General features: G+C 46.2%; 1 protein-coding gene across 4 annotated transcripts in view; it reads left to right on the forward strand.

Moving 5' to 3' along the window:
• CELF4 (CUGBP Elav-like family member 4) overlaps positions 1–20,541 on the forward strand; it is a 2,081,001-nt gene that overhangs the window by 1,817,773 nt on the left and 242,687 nt on the right. For 2 of the 4 annotated variants that reach the window (XM_033935324.1, XM_033935325.1), the window contains one exon: positions 649–777. In XM_033935324.1, the coding sequence (XP_033791215.1) occupies positions 649–777 (129 nt within the window). The remainder of the gene's footprint in view (positions 1–648; positions 778–20,541) is intronic. The other 2 variants (XM_033935326.1, XM_033935327.1) reach the window with 1 other exon arrangement.

Genomic DNA, 20,541 nt, shown 5'->3' on the forward strand with positions numbered 1-20,541 from the left:
CTGCCCTCTCCTGCCCGGTCATTCGCAGTTGGAAAATACCATGAATGAGTGGGACCGCGAATCGCCGACTGCGAATGATCAGGGGAGCACTGTTCCATTCCCCTTCCCCCCTCCAATGGCTTAAATGGGGCAGATCTGCATGACAACACGTGCGCCCACTTAGAGAATGGCACCTAAGGGCTTCTATGTGGATCTGCAAAGGGGGGGGGGGTGTCCATGAGAGGGGCCTGGGCAAGCTGAGGGTGTTCTGTGCCCAGTTTATACATTGGGATTCAAACCTGGTTTCAGGTGCTATAACTCCTCAAGCCCAAACTTGAGTGCAAATATCAGAGCTGCATGTTATTCCATAAAAGACACTGGTTATAGAATATTATTCAGCGCTGGAGGGGGGAGGTTTGTTGATGCTGAATTTTCACCACCCTTTTATAGAATTTCTCCCTAATTGCTCCCGCATTAATTGTGCACAGATTATATTTTTATTAGTACTTGTGGGATTGGCAATGCTAGTTACGGTAGGAACTTGTGTACCGAAGAATAGCAAATAGTGTTCCTTTCCTACCTGGAACCGTTAATTTCTACAGCTTGCCTAAGTTTTGATTTCTCCAGCCGTCTCCAAAATATGGTAAGCATCTCTTAATTTTGTTCCAGAAGACAGAAAACTTTTTGTGGGCATGCTCAACAAACAGCAGTCAGAGGATGATGTTCGCAGGCTATTCGAAACATTTGGGAACATTGAGGAGTGCACAATTCTTCGGGGACCAGATGGCAACAGTAAAGGTAAGATGTCACCCTCTTCCTGGAACCAAAAATGGATTAGCCTTGGCGGCCTGAAGTAGTGTAGTGGGGGGGGGGAGGTGGTTGGGAGAGGGCGGACCACCTCGGGTGCAGCGATTCTCCTCCTCTCCACCCCCTTCCACCTGGCTCCCTTGCTCTTCCACCTGGCTCCCTTCTGACATCACTTCCTGGTTGCGTAGGGGTACCAGATTTTACTTTTGTAAAATCTGGTACCCGTGGCCCCGCCCCCCCAGGCCCACCCAGTTCCACCCTTGCCCTGCCCCCCCCCTGAACCTGTCCTTGTGCTCAGAGCCACGTCGGCAGGGCATCTCGCCAGGTGTAGGTGTGATGCAATGACACGGGTCACCACATTCCATTTGCGCATGCGCAGATGCCCTCCTGATGCGGTCCCAAGCTGGAAGCTTTGCAAAACCCAGACAAAGTGCCAGGTTTTGAAAAGCGGTCTGGACGCCCAGACACGTCCTCTAAAAAGAGCACATGTCCGGGTAAATTCGGATGGCTGGTAACCCTATGGTTGCGGGAACAGGATGTGACATCAGAAGGGAACTGAGGCCAGCGCGACCAGCAGGTGGAAATGGTGAGCGGCAGGGTGGGACTGGGGCACAGTTGGGAAGAACCAAGGGGGGGGGGGGGGAACGCACGGTGCAGCGACGCCGGATGCCACTGCCCCAGACGCCAACCTCCCTAGCTACGCCACTGCCAGCATGCTTTATACGAATGCCATCGTTGCATCACAGCTGATGGAAATTCATATCCTTTTCCAGAAAAGTCATGGGTACATTGTGGAAGGCATGTTGACAGAAATAAGATTTTTACATAGTGTGGGAAGGTAAAGTCTTGCACAGAATAGGAAATTCAAGCCATGTATTAACCTAATTCGCGACAATTCTTTTGTAATCCGCCTTGAACCACAAGGTAATGGCGGAATAGAAATCACTAACGTAATGTAATGTAAATTGCAAGGAGGAAGGCACAAAGGAAATATATGAGGGAATGCTTTCTTTGTCAGGTTGTCTGAAATAGCCTAGGCAGAGGAAGCAAACAAATCAGTGATATAACGTAAACATGCCTTGGAGAGACAGAGAACGCAACGGTAAGGCTGGGCTGGGAAGGGTCACGGATTGAATATGAAGGAGGAAGCAATGGTTTCTGACTTGATAGCAGCGTTGGTAGGGCTTTGGTAGGCTGCCATAGATAAACCTCAGTGACCCCCGTGGGTAACCTACGAGGAGTGGCGGTTACAAACCTAGCATCAGTGTTCCGTCCGCATCAGGCTTCCAAGCGCGTTGAGGTAGCCTGCCCAGAGCGGCGGTTACGACCCTAAGCCATGTGATCCAGCTATATACTACGAAGAGAGACTGAACAAATTGCAGCTCTACACTCTCGAGGAACGTAGGGAGAGGGGAGACATGATCGAAACATTTAAGTACCTCACGGGACGTGTCGAAGTGGAAGATGATATTTTCTTTCTCAAGGGACCCTCGGCCACAAGAGGGCACCCGCTCAAACTCAGGGGCGGAAAATTTCATGGCGACACCAGAAAGTATTTCTTCACAGAGAGAGTGGTTGATCATTGGAACAAGCTTCCAGTGCAGGTGATCGAGGCAGACAGCGTGCCAGACTTTAAGAATAAATGGGATACCCATGTGGGATCCCTACGAGGGTCAAGATAAGGAAATTGGGTCATTAGGGCATAGACAGGGGGGGGGTAAGCAGAGTGGGCAGACTTGATGGGCTGTAGCCCTTTTCTGCCGTCATCTTCTATGTTTCTATGATGGGTCATTTGGCCTTTATCTGCCATCATGTTTCTGTTTCTATAATCAGAAAGTTCTATGACATCACAATGCAGGTGTAAAGAGCCTTAGCCTATAGGAAGAGGAGATGCAAATGTTAAGAGCCTTAGCCAATAGGGAGAGGAGGAGAGAATGGCTGCTGCAGACACCAGAAAGTATTTCTTCACAGAGAGAGTGGTTGATCATTGGAACAAGCTTCCAGTGCAGGTGATCGAGGCAGACAGCGTGCCAGACTTTAAGAATAAATGGGATACCCATGTGGGATCCCTACGAGGGTCAAGATAAGGAAATTGGGTCATTAGGGCATAGATAGGGGGTGGGTAAGCAGAGTGGGCAGACTTGATGGGCTGTTGCCCTTTTCTGCCGTCATCTTCTATGTTTCTATATTACAGTACCCAAAAGGGCTGCAATCTGCGAGGAGGGGGCCATGGGATGCTGAAGTGTTTTGGATAAGTCTCCACTGCGGTCATTTTGGCGGTTGTATGGATGTTGCAGAATTTGGTAATCTGAAAAGGACACGAAAGTTGACTTATGCTTATTTTAATCTCAGTGCTAGACTCTTATGTTAGAGAAACAATTTGATGGAAATTAATTAATTAATCCCCCACCCTTTTTTTTTAAATAAAAAATGTATTTTTATTAATTATAACTTTTCACAAATATAACAACTTGTTTAATAATAAGAATAATAATTTTATTCTTATATACCGCCAAAGCCATAGTAGTTCAAGGCGGTTTACAGTAAGAGGAGCTGGACAATCAGCGAAGAAGGTACCTACTGCAAACAATCAGCGAGAGAGGGGCACTGGACAGACATCAATACAAGTAGGCCAAGAGAAGAGCAGGAATGAGAGATCGTGGTAAAAATCAGAGTGAGTAAAGTGATAGGACAAAGGGAGCAATTAATAATAATAATAATAATTTTATTTTTGTATACCGCCATACCCAGGGAGTTCTAGGCGGTTCACATCAGTTAATCAGAGTTACAAACAATGAAGTCATTGAAATTAACAGGTTAGGAAAGTACAATAAATAGGAGTTGGAGAAAATTCCTGGCCGTTAGTGGGTGGTGATGAAAGAAGTGGTTCATAGACAAAACCGCCGAAGACAAAGGTGCGCGCTGACAACTGAGCGCAAGACGGAAGCGCGCGCCGAAGAAAAAGAGTGTTTTTAGGGGCTCCGATGGGGGGTTTTGTTGGGGAACCCTCCCCTTTACTTAATACAGATTGCGGTGGCGTTGTGGGGGGTTTGGGGGGGTTGTAACCGCCCTCATTATACTGGAAACTTAACTGTTTCCCTGTTTTTTTAGGGAAAAAGTGAAGTTTTCAGTAAAATGTGGGGGGTTACAACCCCCCAAACCCCCCCCCACAACGCGGCGTGATCTGAATAAAGTAAAACCACACACCCCCGTCGGAGCCCTTTATAACAGTCATTTTCTTAGGCGCGTGCCTCCACGTTGCGCTCAGTTGTCTGCGCGCGCCTTTGTCCCGGCGCACTTATGGCCTGACACCGAAAGAAGTAGAAGTCAAGTGTATTAAGAGTTCAGTCTGTGGAATAAGTGTGTTTTGACTTGTTTTCTGAAGTCAAGGTAGGCGGGGGCATCGAGCACAATTTGGGCTAGCCATGGGTTCAGTTTAGCCGCCTGGAAGGAGAAGGTTCTGTCGAGGAACCTTTTGAAATGGCATAATTTTAGTGAGGGGAAGGCGAACAGGTGAATTCTGCGGGAGCTCTTGTTGTTGTAGTTTAAATTGAAGTGTGGGTTCAGGTTAGAGAATGACACGGGGAGCGATCCCCGCAGGGAGCCGCGGCGTGGCTGCGGTTTGGCTGCGGGTTATGGTGACTCCAAAGCCAAATCGCCGCAGACACGGGGACAAAAGTTTTCACCGCCCGCAAAAACGGTGAAAAGATTTGTCCCCGCAGGCCAATGTACCCCCTTCTAGGAACCGCTATTTACCTGTGTTTCACCGTGTTCGTGACCGGGTGTTTGATGTCTCCGCCATGTTGTCTGTCTCCTCCAACTCTCGATCCAACTTGCACGTTGCCGCATTGACTCCGCCCCCCAATATACTGGCTCCTCATTTGTCAGATCAAAGTAGGGGACCAATCGCTACTGCCGCACATGATATTTAATGGCTTGTAGTGCAGCAGTAGCGATTGTGATTTCGGAGCCGAGCAGAGGATTTGGATTTCGCAGCTTCTTGAAAACCTGAAAACTTCGTCGGTTACAAGCTGAGGTAAGGAAAGGAATGTTTGTGTAAAAAAAAAAAACCAGCTCCGTGCTGAGGTCTGGCTGAGCTACTCTTTCCAATAGCATACACATTCTCATGCTGAAATTTTCATTTGCTCTGATGCAGGTGAGATTATTTGCTTTTAGGGTCTCTTTTACTAAGCCACATTAGAGGTTTCTAGTAGGACCAGCTCCGTGCTGAAGTCTGGCTGGGCTACTCTTGCAGCACTGAGCTGGTTCTTTTTTTTTAATCAGAGTGCAAAGCGAATAAGATTATTTTATTTCCAACCCCTTTGCATGTAAGACTGTGTAGTTTTATGTCTGTGCATTGCTAGCCCCAGGGGTGGTGGAAGATTAGTGATTGAAAAATTGTATGAAAAATAAATATTTTAAATTTAGTGATAAACTTTTAAAGTTTTAAAGAATGTTTCCTTTATACGTAAATAAAGAAAAGTATATAAAATCGTACCCGTTTGAGGCTTTTATGTATGCAGCGGTGACGGTGACGGGGCGGTGAATGGGGTTGCAGTGGCGGTGACGGGGCGGTGAATAAGGTGGCAGTGGCGGTGACGGGGCGGTGAAGGGAATGGCGGTGACGGGGCGGTGCAAAGGATGGTGAGACGGGGACGGGGCGGTGACGGGGACCAATTTTTTCACCGTGTCATTCTCTATTCTGAATCAGTTTCAGTCTCCTGATAGTTTTCTTCAAGGAGCCCAGGTAAATGATGTTGCAGTAGTCCAGGATGCTGAGAATGGAGGATTGTACTAACAAGCGAAACGAGGTCTCGTCAAAGTATTTTTTTATGGTGCGGAGTTTCCAGAGCACCGAGATGCTTTTCTTAAATATGAGATCGGTTGAACAAGTTTGTTTTTACTAGTTTTCTAAAACTTAGATAGGAGGAAGAGTGCGTTATAAAGGAGCTCAGCTAGTTGTTCATTTGGCCTGCTTGCAAACCAAATGTTCTGTCTAGGTATCTTTTGTATCGGCAGGCATTTATTGATGGATGGGTGAACATGTGGACTCTGCGTGTAGGTCTGCTGGGGCAGTCCAAGTTGAAATATGCGACCAGGTATGTGGGGGCCGAGCCAAGTATAGATTTAAAACAAAGACAGGCAAATTTGAAGAAGACTCTTGCCTCCAGGGGCAACCAGTGAAGTGTTTGGTAATAGGGGGTTATATGGTCCCATTTTTTTTATGCCAAAAATCAGTCAGACGGAAAAATAGAGCCATAATCCAACCTGAAAATAAATCTAAATACAAACTAAAAAGTAATAACAATCTTATGGAAATAGCTCTTTCTTAGGACACAAAGAGAAGGAAAGGAGGAATCAAAATTACCAAGAGATAAGTTACCGAAAACCATTTAGAAAAAGGCTTAATACAGGGGTCCCCAAAGTCCCTCCTTGAGGGCCGAATCGAGTCGGGTTTTCAGGATTTCCCCAATGAATATGCATGAGATCTATGTGCATGCACTGCTTTCAATGCACATTCATTGAGGAAATTCTGAAAACCCGACTGGATTGCGGCCCTCGAGGACCGGAGTTGCCCATGTCTGACCTAAACCCTTAACTATTACTGTAGGACAGGGATCTCAAAGTCCTTCCTTGAGGGCTGCAATCCAGTCGGGTTTTCAGAATTTCCCCAATGAATATGCATTGAAAGCAGAGCATGCACATAGATCTCATGCATATTCATTGGGGAAATCCTGAAAACCCGACTCGATTCGGCCCTCAAGGAGGGACTTTGGGGACCCCTGGCTTAATATATCACACCCCCCCTCCAATTACAAATGATTTGAACCAGACACTCCATCTCTGATAAACCCCTTGAGGTCCAAAAAGGATCTTAGCTGATCAGGCACATAAAATATATATTTCAAACCCATATATTTTATAATAGGTTAACATAAAGGTAGCACCTAATTTCTTTGTATCAGCTCTCATTGCAAGAAATAACTCGCTCCTTTCTTGGGTTAATTTTGTTGCATCATGATATAGCAAAATTTTTTGACCACAAAATTGTGAAACAGAGCTTTTGAAAAATAATCTCATTATAGAATTAAGATCTTGCTCAAAGCCCCCCCTCCCATCTTTTAATAAACCACGATAGCGGTTTTTAGCGCAGGGAGCCACGCTGAATGCTGTGCGCTCCTTTCCGACGCTCATAGAGTTCCTATGAGCATCGGGTGCCGCGTGCATTGTTCAGCGCGTCTCCCTGCACTCAAAACTGCTATTGCGGTTTAGTAAAAGGTGGGGCTAAGTGAGGGACTATAATAATGAAAGTGGAGCACAGCAATGAGTGAACCAGCTTAGCAGTGGGGTAAATCAGCACACGCTTAAAGTAAGCTATAGAAGGCCGTGGTAACAGAGGGTTAATGAGGCTGAGTGAACCAAATGACACAGCGAACCATGGAGCGCCGGATGAGCAGCTGCAGGGCTACAGCTCCCTGGAAACCAACCGTGTTAGAGCTGGTAGGTTAGTAATGACTAAACTTATCGATCCTGTAACGATGGTCACCCAACCAGTTTTACTGGTGTTGCGATCGTTCCTGTTCCCCAACCCGATTCACTAAACTGCTGTCCGATCCAGCCATGCAAATGAGGGGAAATGGCATGCAAAATTAGGAAGCGATTGATTCACTAAGCAGAAAAAGAGACACCGATTGGGATTGCCGATCCGAAAAGAAGCGACTGCAGAGGACCAGACGCTTACTATCCTTGCCGATTCTCCTGCCCTGAAACATCAGTATCGCGGTTACAACCCCATATAAAACAACCATTGAAATTAAAATTAAAACTGTAAAATAACTTTACATATGCGTAAGAATTCATTCCTGTTTTATATTCTGTAAAATGCGCATTGCGAGCCCGTGGTTTTAACCCGCGGGTTTAAAGCGTGCTCTGTTTGATAAATGTCCATAGTCTGGCTACACAAAAATAATTCACTGCGTCGGTCACAAATCATTCCTTTTTAAAAATGTCCAACTCGTAGCGCCAGCAAAAGTAAACTGCAGCCACCCCTCCCCCTTCCTTTTGGGCTCGCTTGTCGCCCAAAGGAATAAACCCCGCCCAAGGAATAAACCCCGCCCACTAACTACGTAGTAAAGGGCGAAGAACAAGCGCATGGGTAAATTGCATCAATAACCAACAAGGATACTCTGCGCATGTGTTTCGATCGCTCTTACAGCGATCCGTGGGATCGCTATAGGACGTGCGTCTGATGAGATCGTTTGCATGTAAAATCAGTTGTGAATCAGTCTCTCGGCCGAGAATCGCCCAACAACGATCCAGTCGGTAAGGTTAGTGAATCGAGGCCCAAGTGACAAGGAGAGATAAAGTCAGTACACAGAGCATTATTGGAGGTCATGAGGCTGCAAAACCCCAGGAACCAACCAGACCAGTACCATCATGCTGGTGATCGCAGAGTGTAGGGTTACCAGCCATCCAGGAAAGCCCAGACATGTTCTTGTTTGAGAGGTCTATCCGGGTGCCTGGTTGGACTTTCCAAAACCCAGCAGTTTGTCCGTGTTTTAGAAAGCATCCACTCATGCTCGAAGGCCCTCGTACGTGGCCCAGAGGCCAGGAATGAAAACGCAAAGTTTTCTGGGGGCAGGGTTAGAGGCAGAATGGGGCATGGCTAGGGTGGAACAAGGCAGGGCTGGGGCGGAATTGGGTGTGGCCATGTATCCAGGATTTTGCAAAGCAAAATATGGGAACCCTAGCTGAGTGCCATTTGACGAGGCCACATGGACCTAAGTGGAAGACGTTAGGCAGAACCCTAAATGATATTGGGGGCTGCCTGGACTATTGTAGGGCTTGGAGGGAAACTAGTAAGGATGAGTAGTTGATTGCGTGTCTACATCTATCTGCCTATAATATTAGGGAATCAAACAAAACAAAAACTGCATGAATAAGGATTGATAGGCTACAAGTGGTCAAGTTCTTTTTGTCGTCAACTGAGTTAAGAGCTTTGGCAATGGGAATTAACACAACTAAGCACAAACTGTGCAACACATAATCTTGTGGAATCTTTTGCTAGAAGATGTGGTCTAGGCAACTGACAAAGAGTGGTTCAATAGAGGTTTGGACAAATTCCTGGAGGAAAAGTCCATGAAATTTATTAGCCAGGTAAACTTGTTAGAGCCGTTGCTCATCACTGGAACTGAACTATTTATTTGCTTATTTAATTTGCTTTCTGTCCCGATGTCCCCAAAGAGCTTAGAACAGGTTACAAGTTGAACATATATAAAAGATTTGCCATCATTACAGTACAGTTTATGATACAAGTTTTATCCTAACGTGTTATATATTAGGGGTCTAAAACCAATATATTTGATATACAGTTTACAGGTTACAGTTTGTCACAGTCATCCTTATAGTGCAAGTGTTTCAATACAAGTTAGAGTGTTTCCCCGCGAATCGCGGGCTCAGTAATTCGCGGTACGCTCCGAATGCCTCTTCCTGTACCAAAGTCAGGCTACACCAATTAGGATCTGCGTCTCAAAGCAGCTCCTGATTGGCGTAGCCTGACTTTAGTAACAGGAAGAGGCGGTCGGAGCATACCGCAAATGATTTTCTGCACCCGTCGGCGCCCCAGCTGCCCTTTCCGGCCCTTTGACAGACGCAAAACCGCATTTGCGGCTTTTTGAAATTTGAGGGGGTTCCGTTCCAGGAATCCCAGTGAACCTCGGGGGAGTACTGTATTATTCGACCTTGACACACACTTTTATCGAGCTACTGTAGGGGTTTAACGCGCATCAAACCGCCTGCCACATTGAGCAGGTATTAGTTTTTTAGCCGGCCGCGGGGATTAGCGTGTGTTGAAATGTCCGACGCGCTAACCCGGCTAGTGCGGCTTGATAAAAGGACCCCGAGGGGATCTAATACCAATATATATAATGTACAATTTACAGGTTAAGTTTTCTGTAGTTACCATGGGAGAATTTCAATTCAAGATTTTACCGTAATGTGACATATACCGGGATCTAGTACCCATCTACATTTCTTTGTAATCCATCAGTCCTGGGCAGGGGATTTAGTTGAAGAGGTATGTTTTTATTGCTTTCCTAAAGTTGAGGAGGCCTTCGAGGGATCTGACCTGCGGGGCGGCCGATTCCAGTGGCAGATCTACTTTTCGGTATCTGCTGGGTATTTGTGACCTGGACTGACCTCTCAGTCACAGAAAGGATGCCAGGCTTAATAGACCTTGAAGCAGAGGACTTCCTTATTGTATAATCATTCTATGCAGAATGCCATAAGGCATAGAGCAAATTGGGTCTAATATGGATGTCAGAAGGGCATTGGGAGTTGTATATTCTCAACCAGCGCTGATTCACAGGTTATACCATTTGAGATAAGTGTTGCTTTCCTTCTTCACATATAATTTGAGGGTTTATATTTAACATTTTTGTGATTAGTGGGGTTTTTTTTTTCATTATTATACAATATATTTTGATGATAAAGCTCATGAAGCAGACACCTGCAGATGTGGTTCTGTAGATTTTTTTTTTTACACAAAATAGGTGAGGCAGGCAGCATAATAATAATAATAACTTTATTTTTGTATACCGCAATACCACAAACAGTTCAGAGTGGTTCATAATGCAAGAGACATAGAAACATAGAACATGACGGCAGAAAAGGGCCACGGCCCATCTAGTCTGCCCACACTAATGGCCCACCCCCTAACTTACTCCATGAAGAGATCCCACATGCCAATCTCATCTTTTCTTAAAATCTGACACGCTGCTGGCCTCAATTACCTGTTGTGGAAGATTATTCCAGCGATCAACCACCCTTTCGGTGAAGAAATATTTTCTGGTGTCGCCATGAAATTTCCCACCCCTGATTTTCAACGGATGCCCTCTTGTCGCCGTGGGTCCTTTAAGGAAAAAGAGATCCTCTTCCACCTCGAAACGGCCCGTGACATATTTGAACGTCTCAATCATGTCTCCCCTCTCTCTGCGTTCCTCGAGTGAGTACAGCTGCAGCTTACCCAGTCGTTCCTCATACGGGAGATCCTTGAGTCCTGAGACCATCCTGGTGGCCATTCGCTGAACCGATTCAACTCTCCGCACATCATTTTGATAATGCGGCCTCCAGAATTGTACACAGTATTCCAGATGGGGTCTCACCATGGATCTGTACATATGCAGCGAAGATACAGAGAATTAATTGTCAATAATAATGGTAATCAGTTTCAATTACAGGAGAGTACCGAGAGGGGAAGGAGAAGCTGGAGGAAAGGAAGTACATTGGATTTAGGGGAGAGGAAAGGGAAAGACCGGGGGAGGGGCATAGGTGATTATAATTTGGAGTCAGGATGTGGACCTGAAATAATATGGAAATTATAAGAGGTCCTATGATCTGATCACCCACGATTATGATACGCCTTTCTCTTACCGCAAGTAAACCTATGGTTTAGAAAAAGATAGTAGCTTATTTTGTTCTATATGGGAATAGCTAATATTGAAGACAGACATACTTAAGTTAGCCTGTGGTAGGTCTTTTTATATATTTTTTCAAATCTTTTAGAAACATCCAATTTGCTCTATGCCACAGGCTTAATAGACCTTTGCAGTGGCTTAGTAAGGGTGGCGCCCCTCCCCCACCCTCTTCCCCGCCACACGGGTGCCCCCTTCCTGTTCTCCGTACCTTTGTCACTTCTCCGGCGTGAGCAGCATGTCCCCGTCGCTGTCCGCTCGCCCTCTGACGCCACCTCCTAGGCCCAGAAGTGACATCGGAGAGATCGCCGATGCGGGCAGCAACCTCGCGCTGGGGAAGTAAGAAAAAAAAGTACGGGGGAAGGCAAGGGGCCTGCGGGGGAGCGGCGGAGAGGAGGAAGGGTGCCACGCACTTAGGAAGACCGTGCCAGGGGCGGTCCGCGCCCACCTTACTATACCGCTGGACCTTTTGGCCTACCACAGCATGGATAGGTCAGATCTTTGCACTGAATATTCCCCTGGATTCTGTATATGGCACCCCAAATTAGTCATTGATTCCCGGGTGCAGTTTCCAATTCCGCACGCTACTTCCACACATTTCGGCAGCGAATATTAGTGCATAAGTTAGCCGGCGACGATCAGCGCTTTAAAAAAAAACCGCAAATTGCTGCCAAGTGAATATCAGAGGGTAACTCATGAATTCTCTCTTTATAACTAGATACAATTAGCCTCGTTTGGTTGACAGATCTTAACGATCATGTCGGGGAATCTTGCACTAAATAATGTGAGATAGACAGATTCCATTGTAGCAACTGTTTTAAAGACTACCAAGAAGTAGTTTTCAAATAATTCTGGGCTCCTTTTACGAAGCCGCGTTAGCGGCTTTATCGCACGGGACTTTTCATCACGCGCTAACCCCCGCGCTAGCCGAAAAATTACCGCCTGCTCAAGTGGAGGCAGTAGCGGCTAGCGCGGCCGGCAGTTTAGCACGCGCTGTGACGCGCGTTAAACCGCCAACGCGGCTTCTTAAAAGGAGCCCTCTGTGCGGAATAGGTGACCGATTAGGGTTACCAGAAGTTTGGATTTCCCCAGACATGTCCTCCTTTTCGAGGACATGTCTGGGGGGAGGGGAGGGGTCCGGACGGCTTTTCAAAACCCGTCGGAAAGGGGCATCCGCGCATGCGTGGACCCAACGCGGTGACGTCATTGCGTCGCATCCACGCATGCGAGGATGCCGTCTAGGGGCGTAATGGGCCGTGACACAGACGGAACGGGGCGGGCCTGGGGGGGCGTGGCCATGGGTCCGGATTTTCCTTGAGGAAAATCGGGTAACCCTATAGCCAATGCTCTGCTTTCAGATGCACTTAAAATAGTTAGGCCCGGATTCTAGAAGCGGCGCCCGTTGGAGGCGGCCGCCGGTCGTGCGTCAATCACGCAATGGCACCGTTTACAGAATCGCAGTTTTGCGAAAGATAGGCGCCGGAAAAGTAGGCCAGGGTTTTCCAAGGCCTACATTTCCAGCACCTACCCTTTCACGTCAATCACAGCTATAGAGGCGCTCTGTGATGCCTAACTCCACGCCTACGGTGGTATTACTGACCTCTTCTCCTTCTCAGCCAACAGACACAAGGGAAGCTCCCACTTGCACTTCGTTTCTCCCCTGGTCAGAGGTTGCAAACTAAAAAAACACCATGAACACCTTCTCTCACATCAAGCAGCTTTATGGGGTAAAGATCTAGAACAACTGCTCTCGCCCACCACTTATGAGCTATTCAGGAAGCGCCTCAAAACTCACCTGTTCCTGAAGTATCTAGGCCGCTGACCCGTTCCTCACTTTCCCCTCTATAACGGTTCTCTTGCCCTATCCCCCTCTTGTTTTCCCATCCCTTAAGTTCCCTCAACTTGTACTTCGCTAATCTTTTGTAAACCGCATAGAACTTAACGGTACTGCGGTATACTGCTTTCGCCCACTACATACGGGGAATTCAGGAAACGCCTAAAAACATACCTGTTCCAGAAATACCTAAACAATTGACCCGCGCTCCCTCTCCCTCCCCCCTCCCTATTCCATCTGAACTTACAGCACTGTTATAAATATAATCTGTTATCTTCATCTTATCGTAACTTTACGTTGCTATTTATCCCCAACAGGTCCTGTCGGACATTACCTACTAAAATGTACATATTACATTTTCGCTCAGCAAAAAATGTATTTCTATACTATTGCCTCCTGAGGTCTCTGATCTCTGTATTTCCTCTGAATATCTACTTATTGTATTTCGCTGAATGTCCAGCACTCTTGATTGTAAACCGCCTAGAAGTCGCAAGATTGTGGCGGTATAGAAGAATAAAGTTATTATTATTATTATATAAACTGTAATTATTATTAGGCTTCGTAAACGCCTCTGTAGCTGTGACGCAAGCACCTTTTTTAGGTGCCAGTAGGCGCCTGCATTTTTTTTGTAAAATGCTTGTTTTGTTTTTTTTAACAGTGTTTAACTATTGCAACAGCCTCTACTTACCCTGCCCGACCAACACAATAAAAAAACTACAGACCATCCAGAACACAGCCCTCAGACTCATATACTCACTCAGCAAATACGACCACATTACCAATGCATACCTAGAATCTCACTGGCTACCAATAAAAGCAAGAACACAATTCAAACTCTACTGTCTCATTTTCAAAGTAACCCATGGCACGGCACCCAGTTACCTAAATAACCGTTTTCACTACTACCACCCACCAAGAAAAAGGAGAACACAGAACCTCTTCACCTATCCACCACTCAACGGTATCTGCCGTAAGAAACTCTACGACAACCTCCTGGGGACACAGGCAGCCAAAATAGACTCTGACATCTCTAAATTACTGACCAAAACAACAGACATAAAAGAGTTCCGCAAAGAAATAAAAACACTACTGTTCAAAAAATATCTCCCATCACTCTAACCACCGCCCAATGAGTTCCCAATCAACGACTTCGGAATCACTCATCCATATTATCTCTTTGTCTGTGATCAAGAATGTACTGTAACTCTTCTACACTACACCCGACTTAACTGATCGAGTTGACATGTATTACCTCTGTAAAATGCATTATCTTCTGCTATATGTATTATCTTCTGTAATAAGTAATATCTTCTGTGAAATTGTAATATCAAAACTCTTCACTGTTCCTGTAACTTACTCCTATCCTGAAATGTAATTCTACTGGAATATCCCAGATATTCTCTATATTGTAATCCGCCTAGAACCGCAAGGCACAGGCGGAATAGAAATCCCTAATGTAATGTAATGTAATGTAATGTTTTGTACTAAAGTTAGGGGCGCCAAACGTAAGGCGCCATTTATAGAAATATGGTCCTTAGTGCACTTCAATAAGTTTACGGAGGAAAGGCTAAAGGTGCTGCCTGATGTGGCTCAACCGCTCGACTGCTAACGCAATGCTATTTTCAGCACGCGTGGGCAGTGATGTAGGACGGGTGAGCGGCGCTCGTGGCGAAGGCGCCCCTCCCCCACCCTCTTCCCCACCCCCACTTCTGCCCCTGCGCCCCTTCCCTTTTCCCCGTACCTTTTTTTAACTTCCCCGGCGTGAGCAGCACGCCCAGGTTGGTGTCGGCTCGCCCTTTGACATCCCTTCCTGGGCGCGGGTCCCAGAAGTGACATCAGAGAGGGCGCCGATGCCGACCCGGGCAGCAGCCTCGCGCCGGGAAAGTAAAAAAAAAGGGGTACGTAGATGAAAGCGCGCGGGACAATTGCACGTGGACAAAGTAGCTCAGACAAATGCATGTAGGACGCCAGTGCGCCGGATTAAAAGTTAAATTGGGGTGTGTAAGAGAGGGACCCCCCAAGTTTACTAAGAAGTGTTGGTGCTGCTGTTGGGGGGTTCAGGGGGGGACAACCCCCCTCATTACAGAGGAAAGTGTAATTTTTCCCTGTGTAGGGAAAAATTACAGTTTCCTCTCTAAGTGTGGGGGGGGGTTCCCACTGACCCCCAACGACAGCTCCAACACTTCTTAATAAACTGGGGGGGGGGGGTGTCCCCATATTACACACATCCTCGGAGCGCTTTAAATTTAACTTTTAATCTGGCGCGCTAACTTCCTGCACGCATTTGTCTGAGCTTCTTTTGTCCACGCACGATTGTCCCATGCGGTTTAGTCCTGTCACCAAAAAAGGTACGGGGGAAGGCAAGTGGCACCTGCGTGCAGCAAGGGAAGGAGCGGGGGAGGGGGTGGAGTGGAGGAGGGGGGCTGCACCCTTACCAAGACGGTGCCCCAGGGTGGACCTCCCCCCTTACTACACCACTGAGTGTGGTTGCGCAGAAAGCCGGTCCTCTGACAGCAGATACAGCAGGGGCGATGCTGACAAAACACAGCAGGAGCACCGAGACTTTGAAACTTATCTCAGCATCCTTTCTTCTAATAGTTACTTTATCTTTGCGGTGACAGACACTCACATTGACTCATCAGCAAAGTGGTTGCAGCAGCTTGTCTTAAATCTTGGCCACCAAGCCCAAGCACTAAATATTACTCCTGGGATAATATGTCCTACCGAGGTAGGTTTTCCGTATGGCTCCAGAGAAAGGAGGACAGAGTGAGACATCTGGGTTATACTTCCATTGAAAGCAACGGAAGTAAAACCCGGATGTCTCAATCCATCCTCCTTTTTCTGGAGCCATGTGGTGAGCCTAGACTAGGAAAACAAAAAGATACCAACAGATACTGCAGTGAAAATGCAACGCAAAACACCAAAACGAAACTGCAGGACAGGTACAAGGTGTAGGAATTCGTTTAATTAAAAGTCATAAAAACATATGTATCAGCATCAATAAAAAATAAGAATAATCAAATTGACAATAAAATTATAAATATATCCAAGGATTGGTTCTGGTTGTAAAGCACACTGGACCCGACACGGTCCGCGTTTCGAAAAACACCTCTTCCTCAGGGGTCCAAAAGTTGCAATCCTGGGGTTTGCACAGAACCAAATGGTGGAAATAATATTGCTGAAAATGAAGCAAAAACAATCAGTCGATGAGCTTTTTTTATTTTAGCACTCAGTGTTACTCAGTGCGTGATTCCATCATCAGAAGAGCTCGTCGACTGATTCTTTTTGCTTCATTTTCAGCAATATTATTTCTAACATTTGGTTCTGTGCAAACCCCAGTATTGCCACTTTTGGACCACTGAGGAAGAGGTGTTTTTCAAAACGCGGACCGTCGGGTCCAGTTTGCTTTACAACCAGAACCAATCCTTGGATATATTTATAATTTTATTGTCAATTTTATTGTTCTTATTTTTTATTGATGCTGATACATATGTTTTTATGACTTTTAATTAAACGAATTCTTACACCTTGTACCTGTTCTGCAGTTTTGTTATAGTTTTTCAAGTTTAAGTTTCAAGTTTATTTAAATTTGATGGTTCGCTTAACATTTCTAAGCGAATTACATAAGAAAATACAATAGGGTAAAAACATTAAAAAAAAAATTAATATAATTGTTATTTTAAGTTAAAAACAGTGCTTTCTTATCTGACAATACGGACAAAACTGGATAGGATTGGGAAAGAACATTAGGGAAAAAAAGTTACAATATTTTGTTTCCTAGATAGAGGAGAAGAGAGTTGGAGGGGGAAGGGTAAAACAATAGGTTGGGATATAAGTAAAATCAGAAATTTTTAAATTATCAGAGAGATAAGAAATTTTTTTTTTTTTTTTAGAGGTTAAATACAGCTTTAAAGAGGAATGTTTTTAAATTAATTTTAAATAAGTTGAGATCTAGACTAGGGTTACCAGGTGACCAGAGATCACTGGGCATATCCTCCTTTTTGAGGACAAGTCCGGGGGTCCGGAGGGCTTTTCAAAACCTGTCACTTTGGGTTTTGAAAAGCTTGCTCGCAAATTGCGTCGGGCAGGAGGGCCTCCGCGCATATACGGATGCCATGCGATGACATCATGTCATCACGCCGCATGTGTAGGTGCCCTCCTTCCCGACGAGAGCAGGCAGCGGTAGGGGGGGTGGGATCAGGGGCGGGACTGGGGCATAATGGGGCGTGGATGGGCGTAACTGGTCAGACCTGGGGGGGTGGGTCTAGGGGTCCGAATTTTACTAAAGTAAAATCTGGTAACCCTAGCCCAGACATGGGCAATTCCGGTCCTCGAGGGCCGGAATCCAATCGGGTTTCCAGGATTTCCCCAATGAATATGCATTGAAAGCAGTGCATGCAAATAGGTCTCATGCATATTCATTAGGGAAATCCTGAAAACCCGATCGGATTCCGGCCCTCGAGGACCGGAGTTGCCCATATCTGCCCTGGCCTGTACTGAGGGCAACCTGCAGTGCGTGGGACTTTAAAAGAGCACCGCAGAACACAAAATCTCACACAGTTAAGAACATAAGCATTGCCTCTGCCGGGTCAGACCAGCAGTCCGCTCCCGCAGCGGCTTCCCAGGTCCGTGACCTGTAAGTGGTCCTTTACCTAAATTGTTTATTCCCTATTCATTTAGTACCTGTATAGCAGGAGTCTCAAAGTCCCTCCTTGAGGGCCGCAATCCAGTCGGGGGTTTCAGGATTTCCCCATTGAATATGCACGAGATCTATGTGCATGCACTGCTTTCAATGCATATTCATTGGGGAAATCCCGACTGGATTGCGGCCCTCAAGGAGGGACTTTGAGATCCCTGCTGTATAGTTACCCTCCATCTGTACCCTTCAATCCCCTTCTCCTTCAGGAAGTCATCCAATCCCTTTTTGAAGCCCAATACTGTACTCTGCCCTATCACCTCCTCTGGGAGCGCATTCCAGGTGTCTCCCACCCTCTGAGTGAAGAAGAACTTCCTAGCGTTCCTTTTGAATCTGTTTCCTTTCAATTTTTCTGAATGCCCTCTTGTTTTTGTGGGCCCGGTTAGTCTGAAGAATCTGTTCTTCTCCATGCCTTTCATGATTTTATAAATCTCTATCATGTCCCCTCTAAGTCTCCGCTTTTCCAGGGTAAAGAGCCCCAGCTTCTCTAGCCTTTCAGTATATGAAAGGTTTTCCATGCCCTTTATCATCCTAGTCGCTCTTCTCCGGCCATCTCGAGTATCGCCATATCCTTCTTAAGGTAGGGCGACCAGTATTGGACACAGTACTCCAGATGTGGGCGCACCATCGCTTGATACAGTGGTAGAATAACCTCCTTCGTTCTGGTAGTGATACCCAACATTCTGTTCGCTTTCTTTGAGGCCGCTGCACATTGCGCCGCCGGCTTCATTGTTTTATCCACCAATACCCCCAAGTCTTACCCTCCCTCTCATCGTATAGCTATATATTGGGTTCCCTTTCCCCACATGCAAGACTTTACATTTCTCTACATTGAAGCTCATCTGCCATCTTTTTGCCCACTCACTCAATTTGTTCAGGTCTCCTTGTAATTCTTTGCATTCCTCAACAGTTCTGACTCTACTGGAGAGTTTTGTGTCGTCCGCAAATTTTATAACTTCGCACTGTATCCCTGTTTCCAGGTCATTTATGAATATATTAAACAGCAGCAGTCCCAACATTGACCCCTGTGGGACCCCACTTGTGACCCCTTTCTCACATTGTTTACTTATATCGCACTAAGACCCCCCCCCCTTTTGCTAGGTAGAGGTTTCTATTGCGGCCTAGGGCAGTGGTTCCCAACCCTGTCCTGGAGGACCCCCCAGGCCAGTCGGGTTTTCAGGATAGCCCTAATGAATATGCATGAGACAGATCTGCATATAATGGAGGTGCCAGGCATGCAAATGTGCTCCATGCATATTCATTAGGGTTATCCTGAAAACCCGACTGGTCTGGGGGGTCCTCCAGGACAGAGTTAGGAACCACTGGCCTAGTGCACTAAATACTGTGACGCTGCTCATAGGAATTCCAAGTATCAAAGTTCCAAAGGTACACTAAAATCATCCACATAAAATAATTCCATCCACATAAAAGTAAATCATCCACATAAACATAAAAGTAAATCATCCACATAAACATAAATCATCCACATAAAAGCCTTAAAGGACCTAGTCCGCTAGGGATACAGGACCCAACACGGTCTCACTTCCATCTCACCACACAATTGTTTCCCACGTACTCACCTTTATAGGACCCCCAGGGACTCCTGGAGAAGACTTTTTGTCAAAACGCGGACCGTGTTGGGTCCTGTATCCCTAGCGGACTAGGTCCTTTAAGGCTTTTATGTGGATGATTTATGTTTATGTGGATGGAATTATTTTATGTGGATGATTTCAGTGTACCTTTGGAACTTTGACACTTTCTAATATAGTCCATTTAGGAACATTGTCACTCCACAGAGTTTTTTTGGTTTTCTCTAGATTTTCTTCTTTGTGGATATTTTGGGGTCAATTCCTTTTGTTTTTTTCATAGGAATTCCAAGAGCATAGAGTAGCAACGGAGCATTTTGAGCTCCAGGCCACGGTAGAAACCTCTACCATGGCTTAGTAAAAGGGAGAAGGGGTAAATCCCTTACAGATTTAAGCAGATTACAAAAGAGGCTAACCAAACTAGGCTTACCAGAGATCTGGATTTACCTGAACATGTCCTCTTTTTAGAGTTCATAGACAGTGGCGCGCAAGATGCCAGCGTGCTGACAATCCAGCGCCGACAATTTGGCGCAAGACAGAAGCGCGTGGGGGAAAAAGTAATTTTTAAAGAGGTCCGACAGGGGGTTTGGGTTGGCAACCCCCTCACTTTATTGGATAGTGTTCGCGCTGCTGTTGGAGGGGGGTTCAGGGGGTTGGAAACCTCCATTATAGCGAAAATTGAACTTTTTCTGATTTTTTTCGAGAAAAGTTCTGTTTTCTCTATAATGTGGGGAGTTTCACCCCCCACACTCCCCTGCAACGCAGCGCGAACACTAACCAATAAAGTGGGGGGGTTGCCATCCCAAACCCTCAGTCGGAGCTCTTTAAAAATTACTTTTCCCCCCGCGCGCTTCTGTCTTGCGCCGAATTGTCAGTGCTGGATTGTTGGCGCGCTGGCGTCTGGCGCGCGATTATCCCGTCACCCTTTTTAGAGGGGCATGGCCAGGCGGCTTTTCAAAATTCGGCACTTTGTCCGGGTTTTGAAAAGCAGATCGTGTCGGGAGGGACATGCGCGGATACCCTCCCGACCGAGATGAGCAGGCTGAGGGGGGCTGGCCTAGGGGCTCCTCATTTTACATACTTAAAATCTGGCAACCCTAAACCAAACAAATTGGAGATTTGCAATAAATTCCTGGGAATTCCCAGACACTAAATGGAAGAAGGGAA

The sequence above is a fragment of the Geotrypetes seraphini genome, chromosome 1, assembly GCF_902459505.1.
Source record: "Geotrypetes seraphini chromosome 1, aGeoSer1.1, whole genome shotgun sequence".
NCBI classification, from domain to species: Eukaryota; Metazoa; Chordata; class Amphibia; order Gymnophiona; family Dermophiidae; genus Geotrypetes; species Geotrypetes seraphini.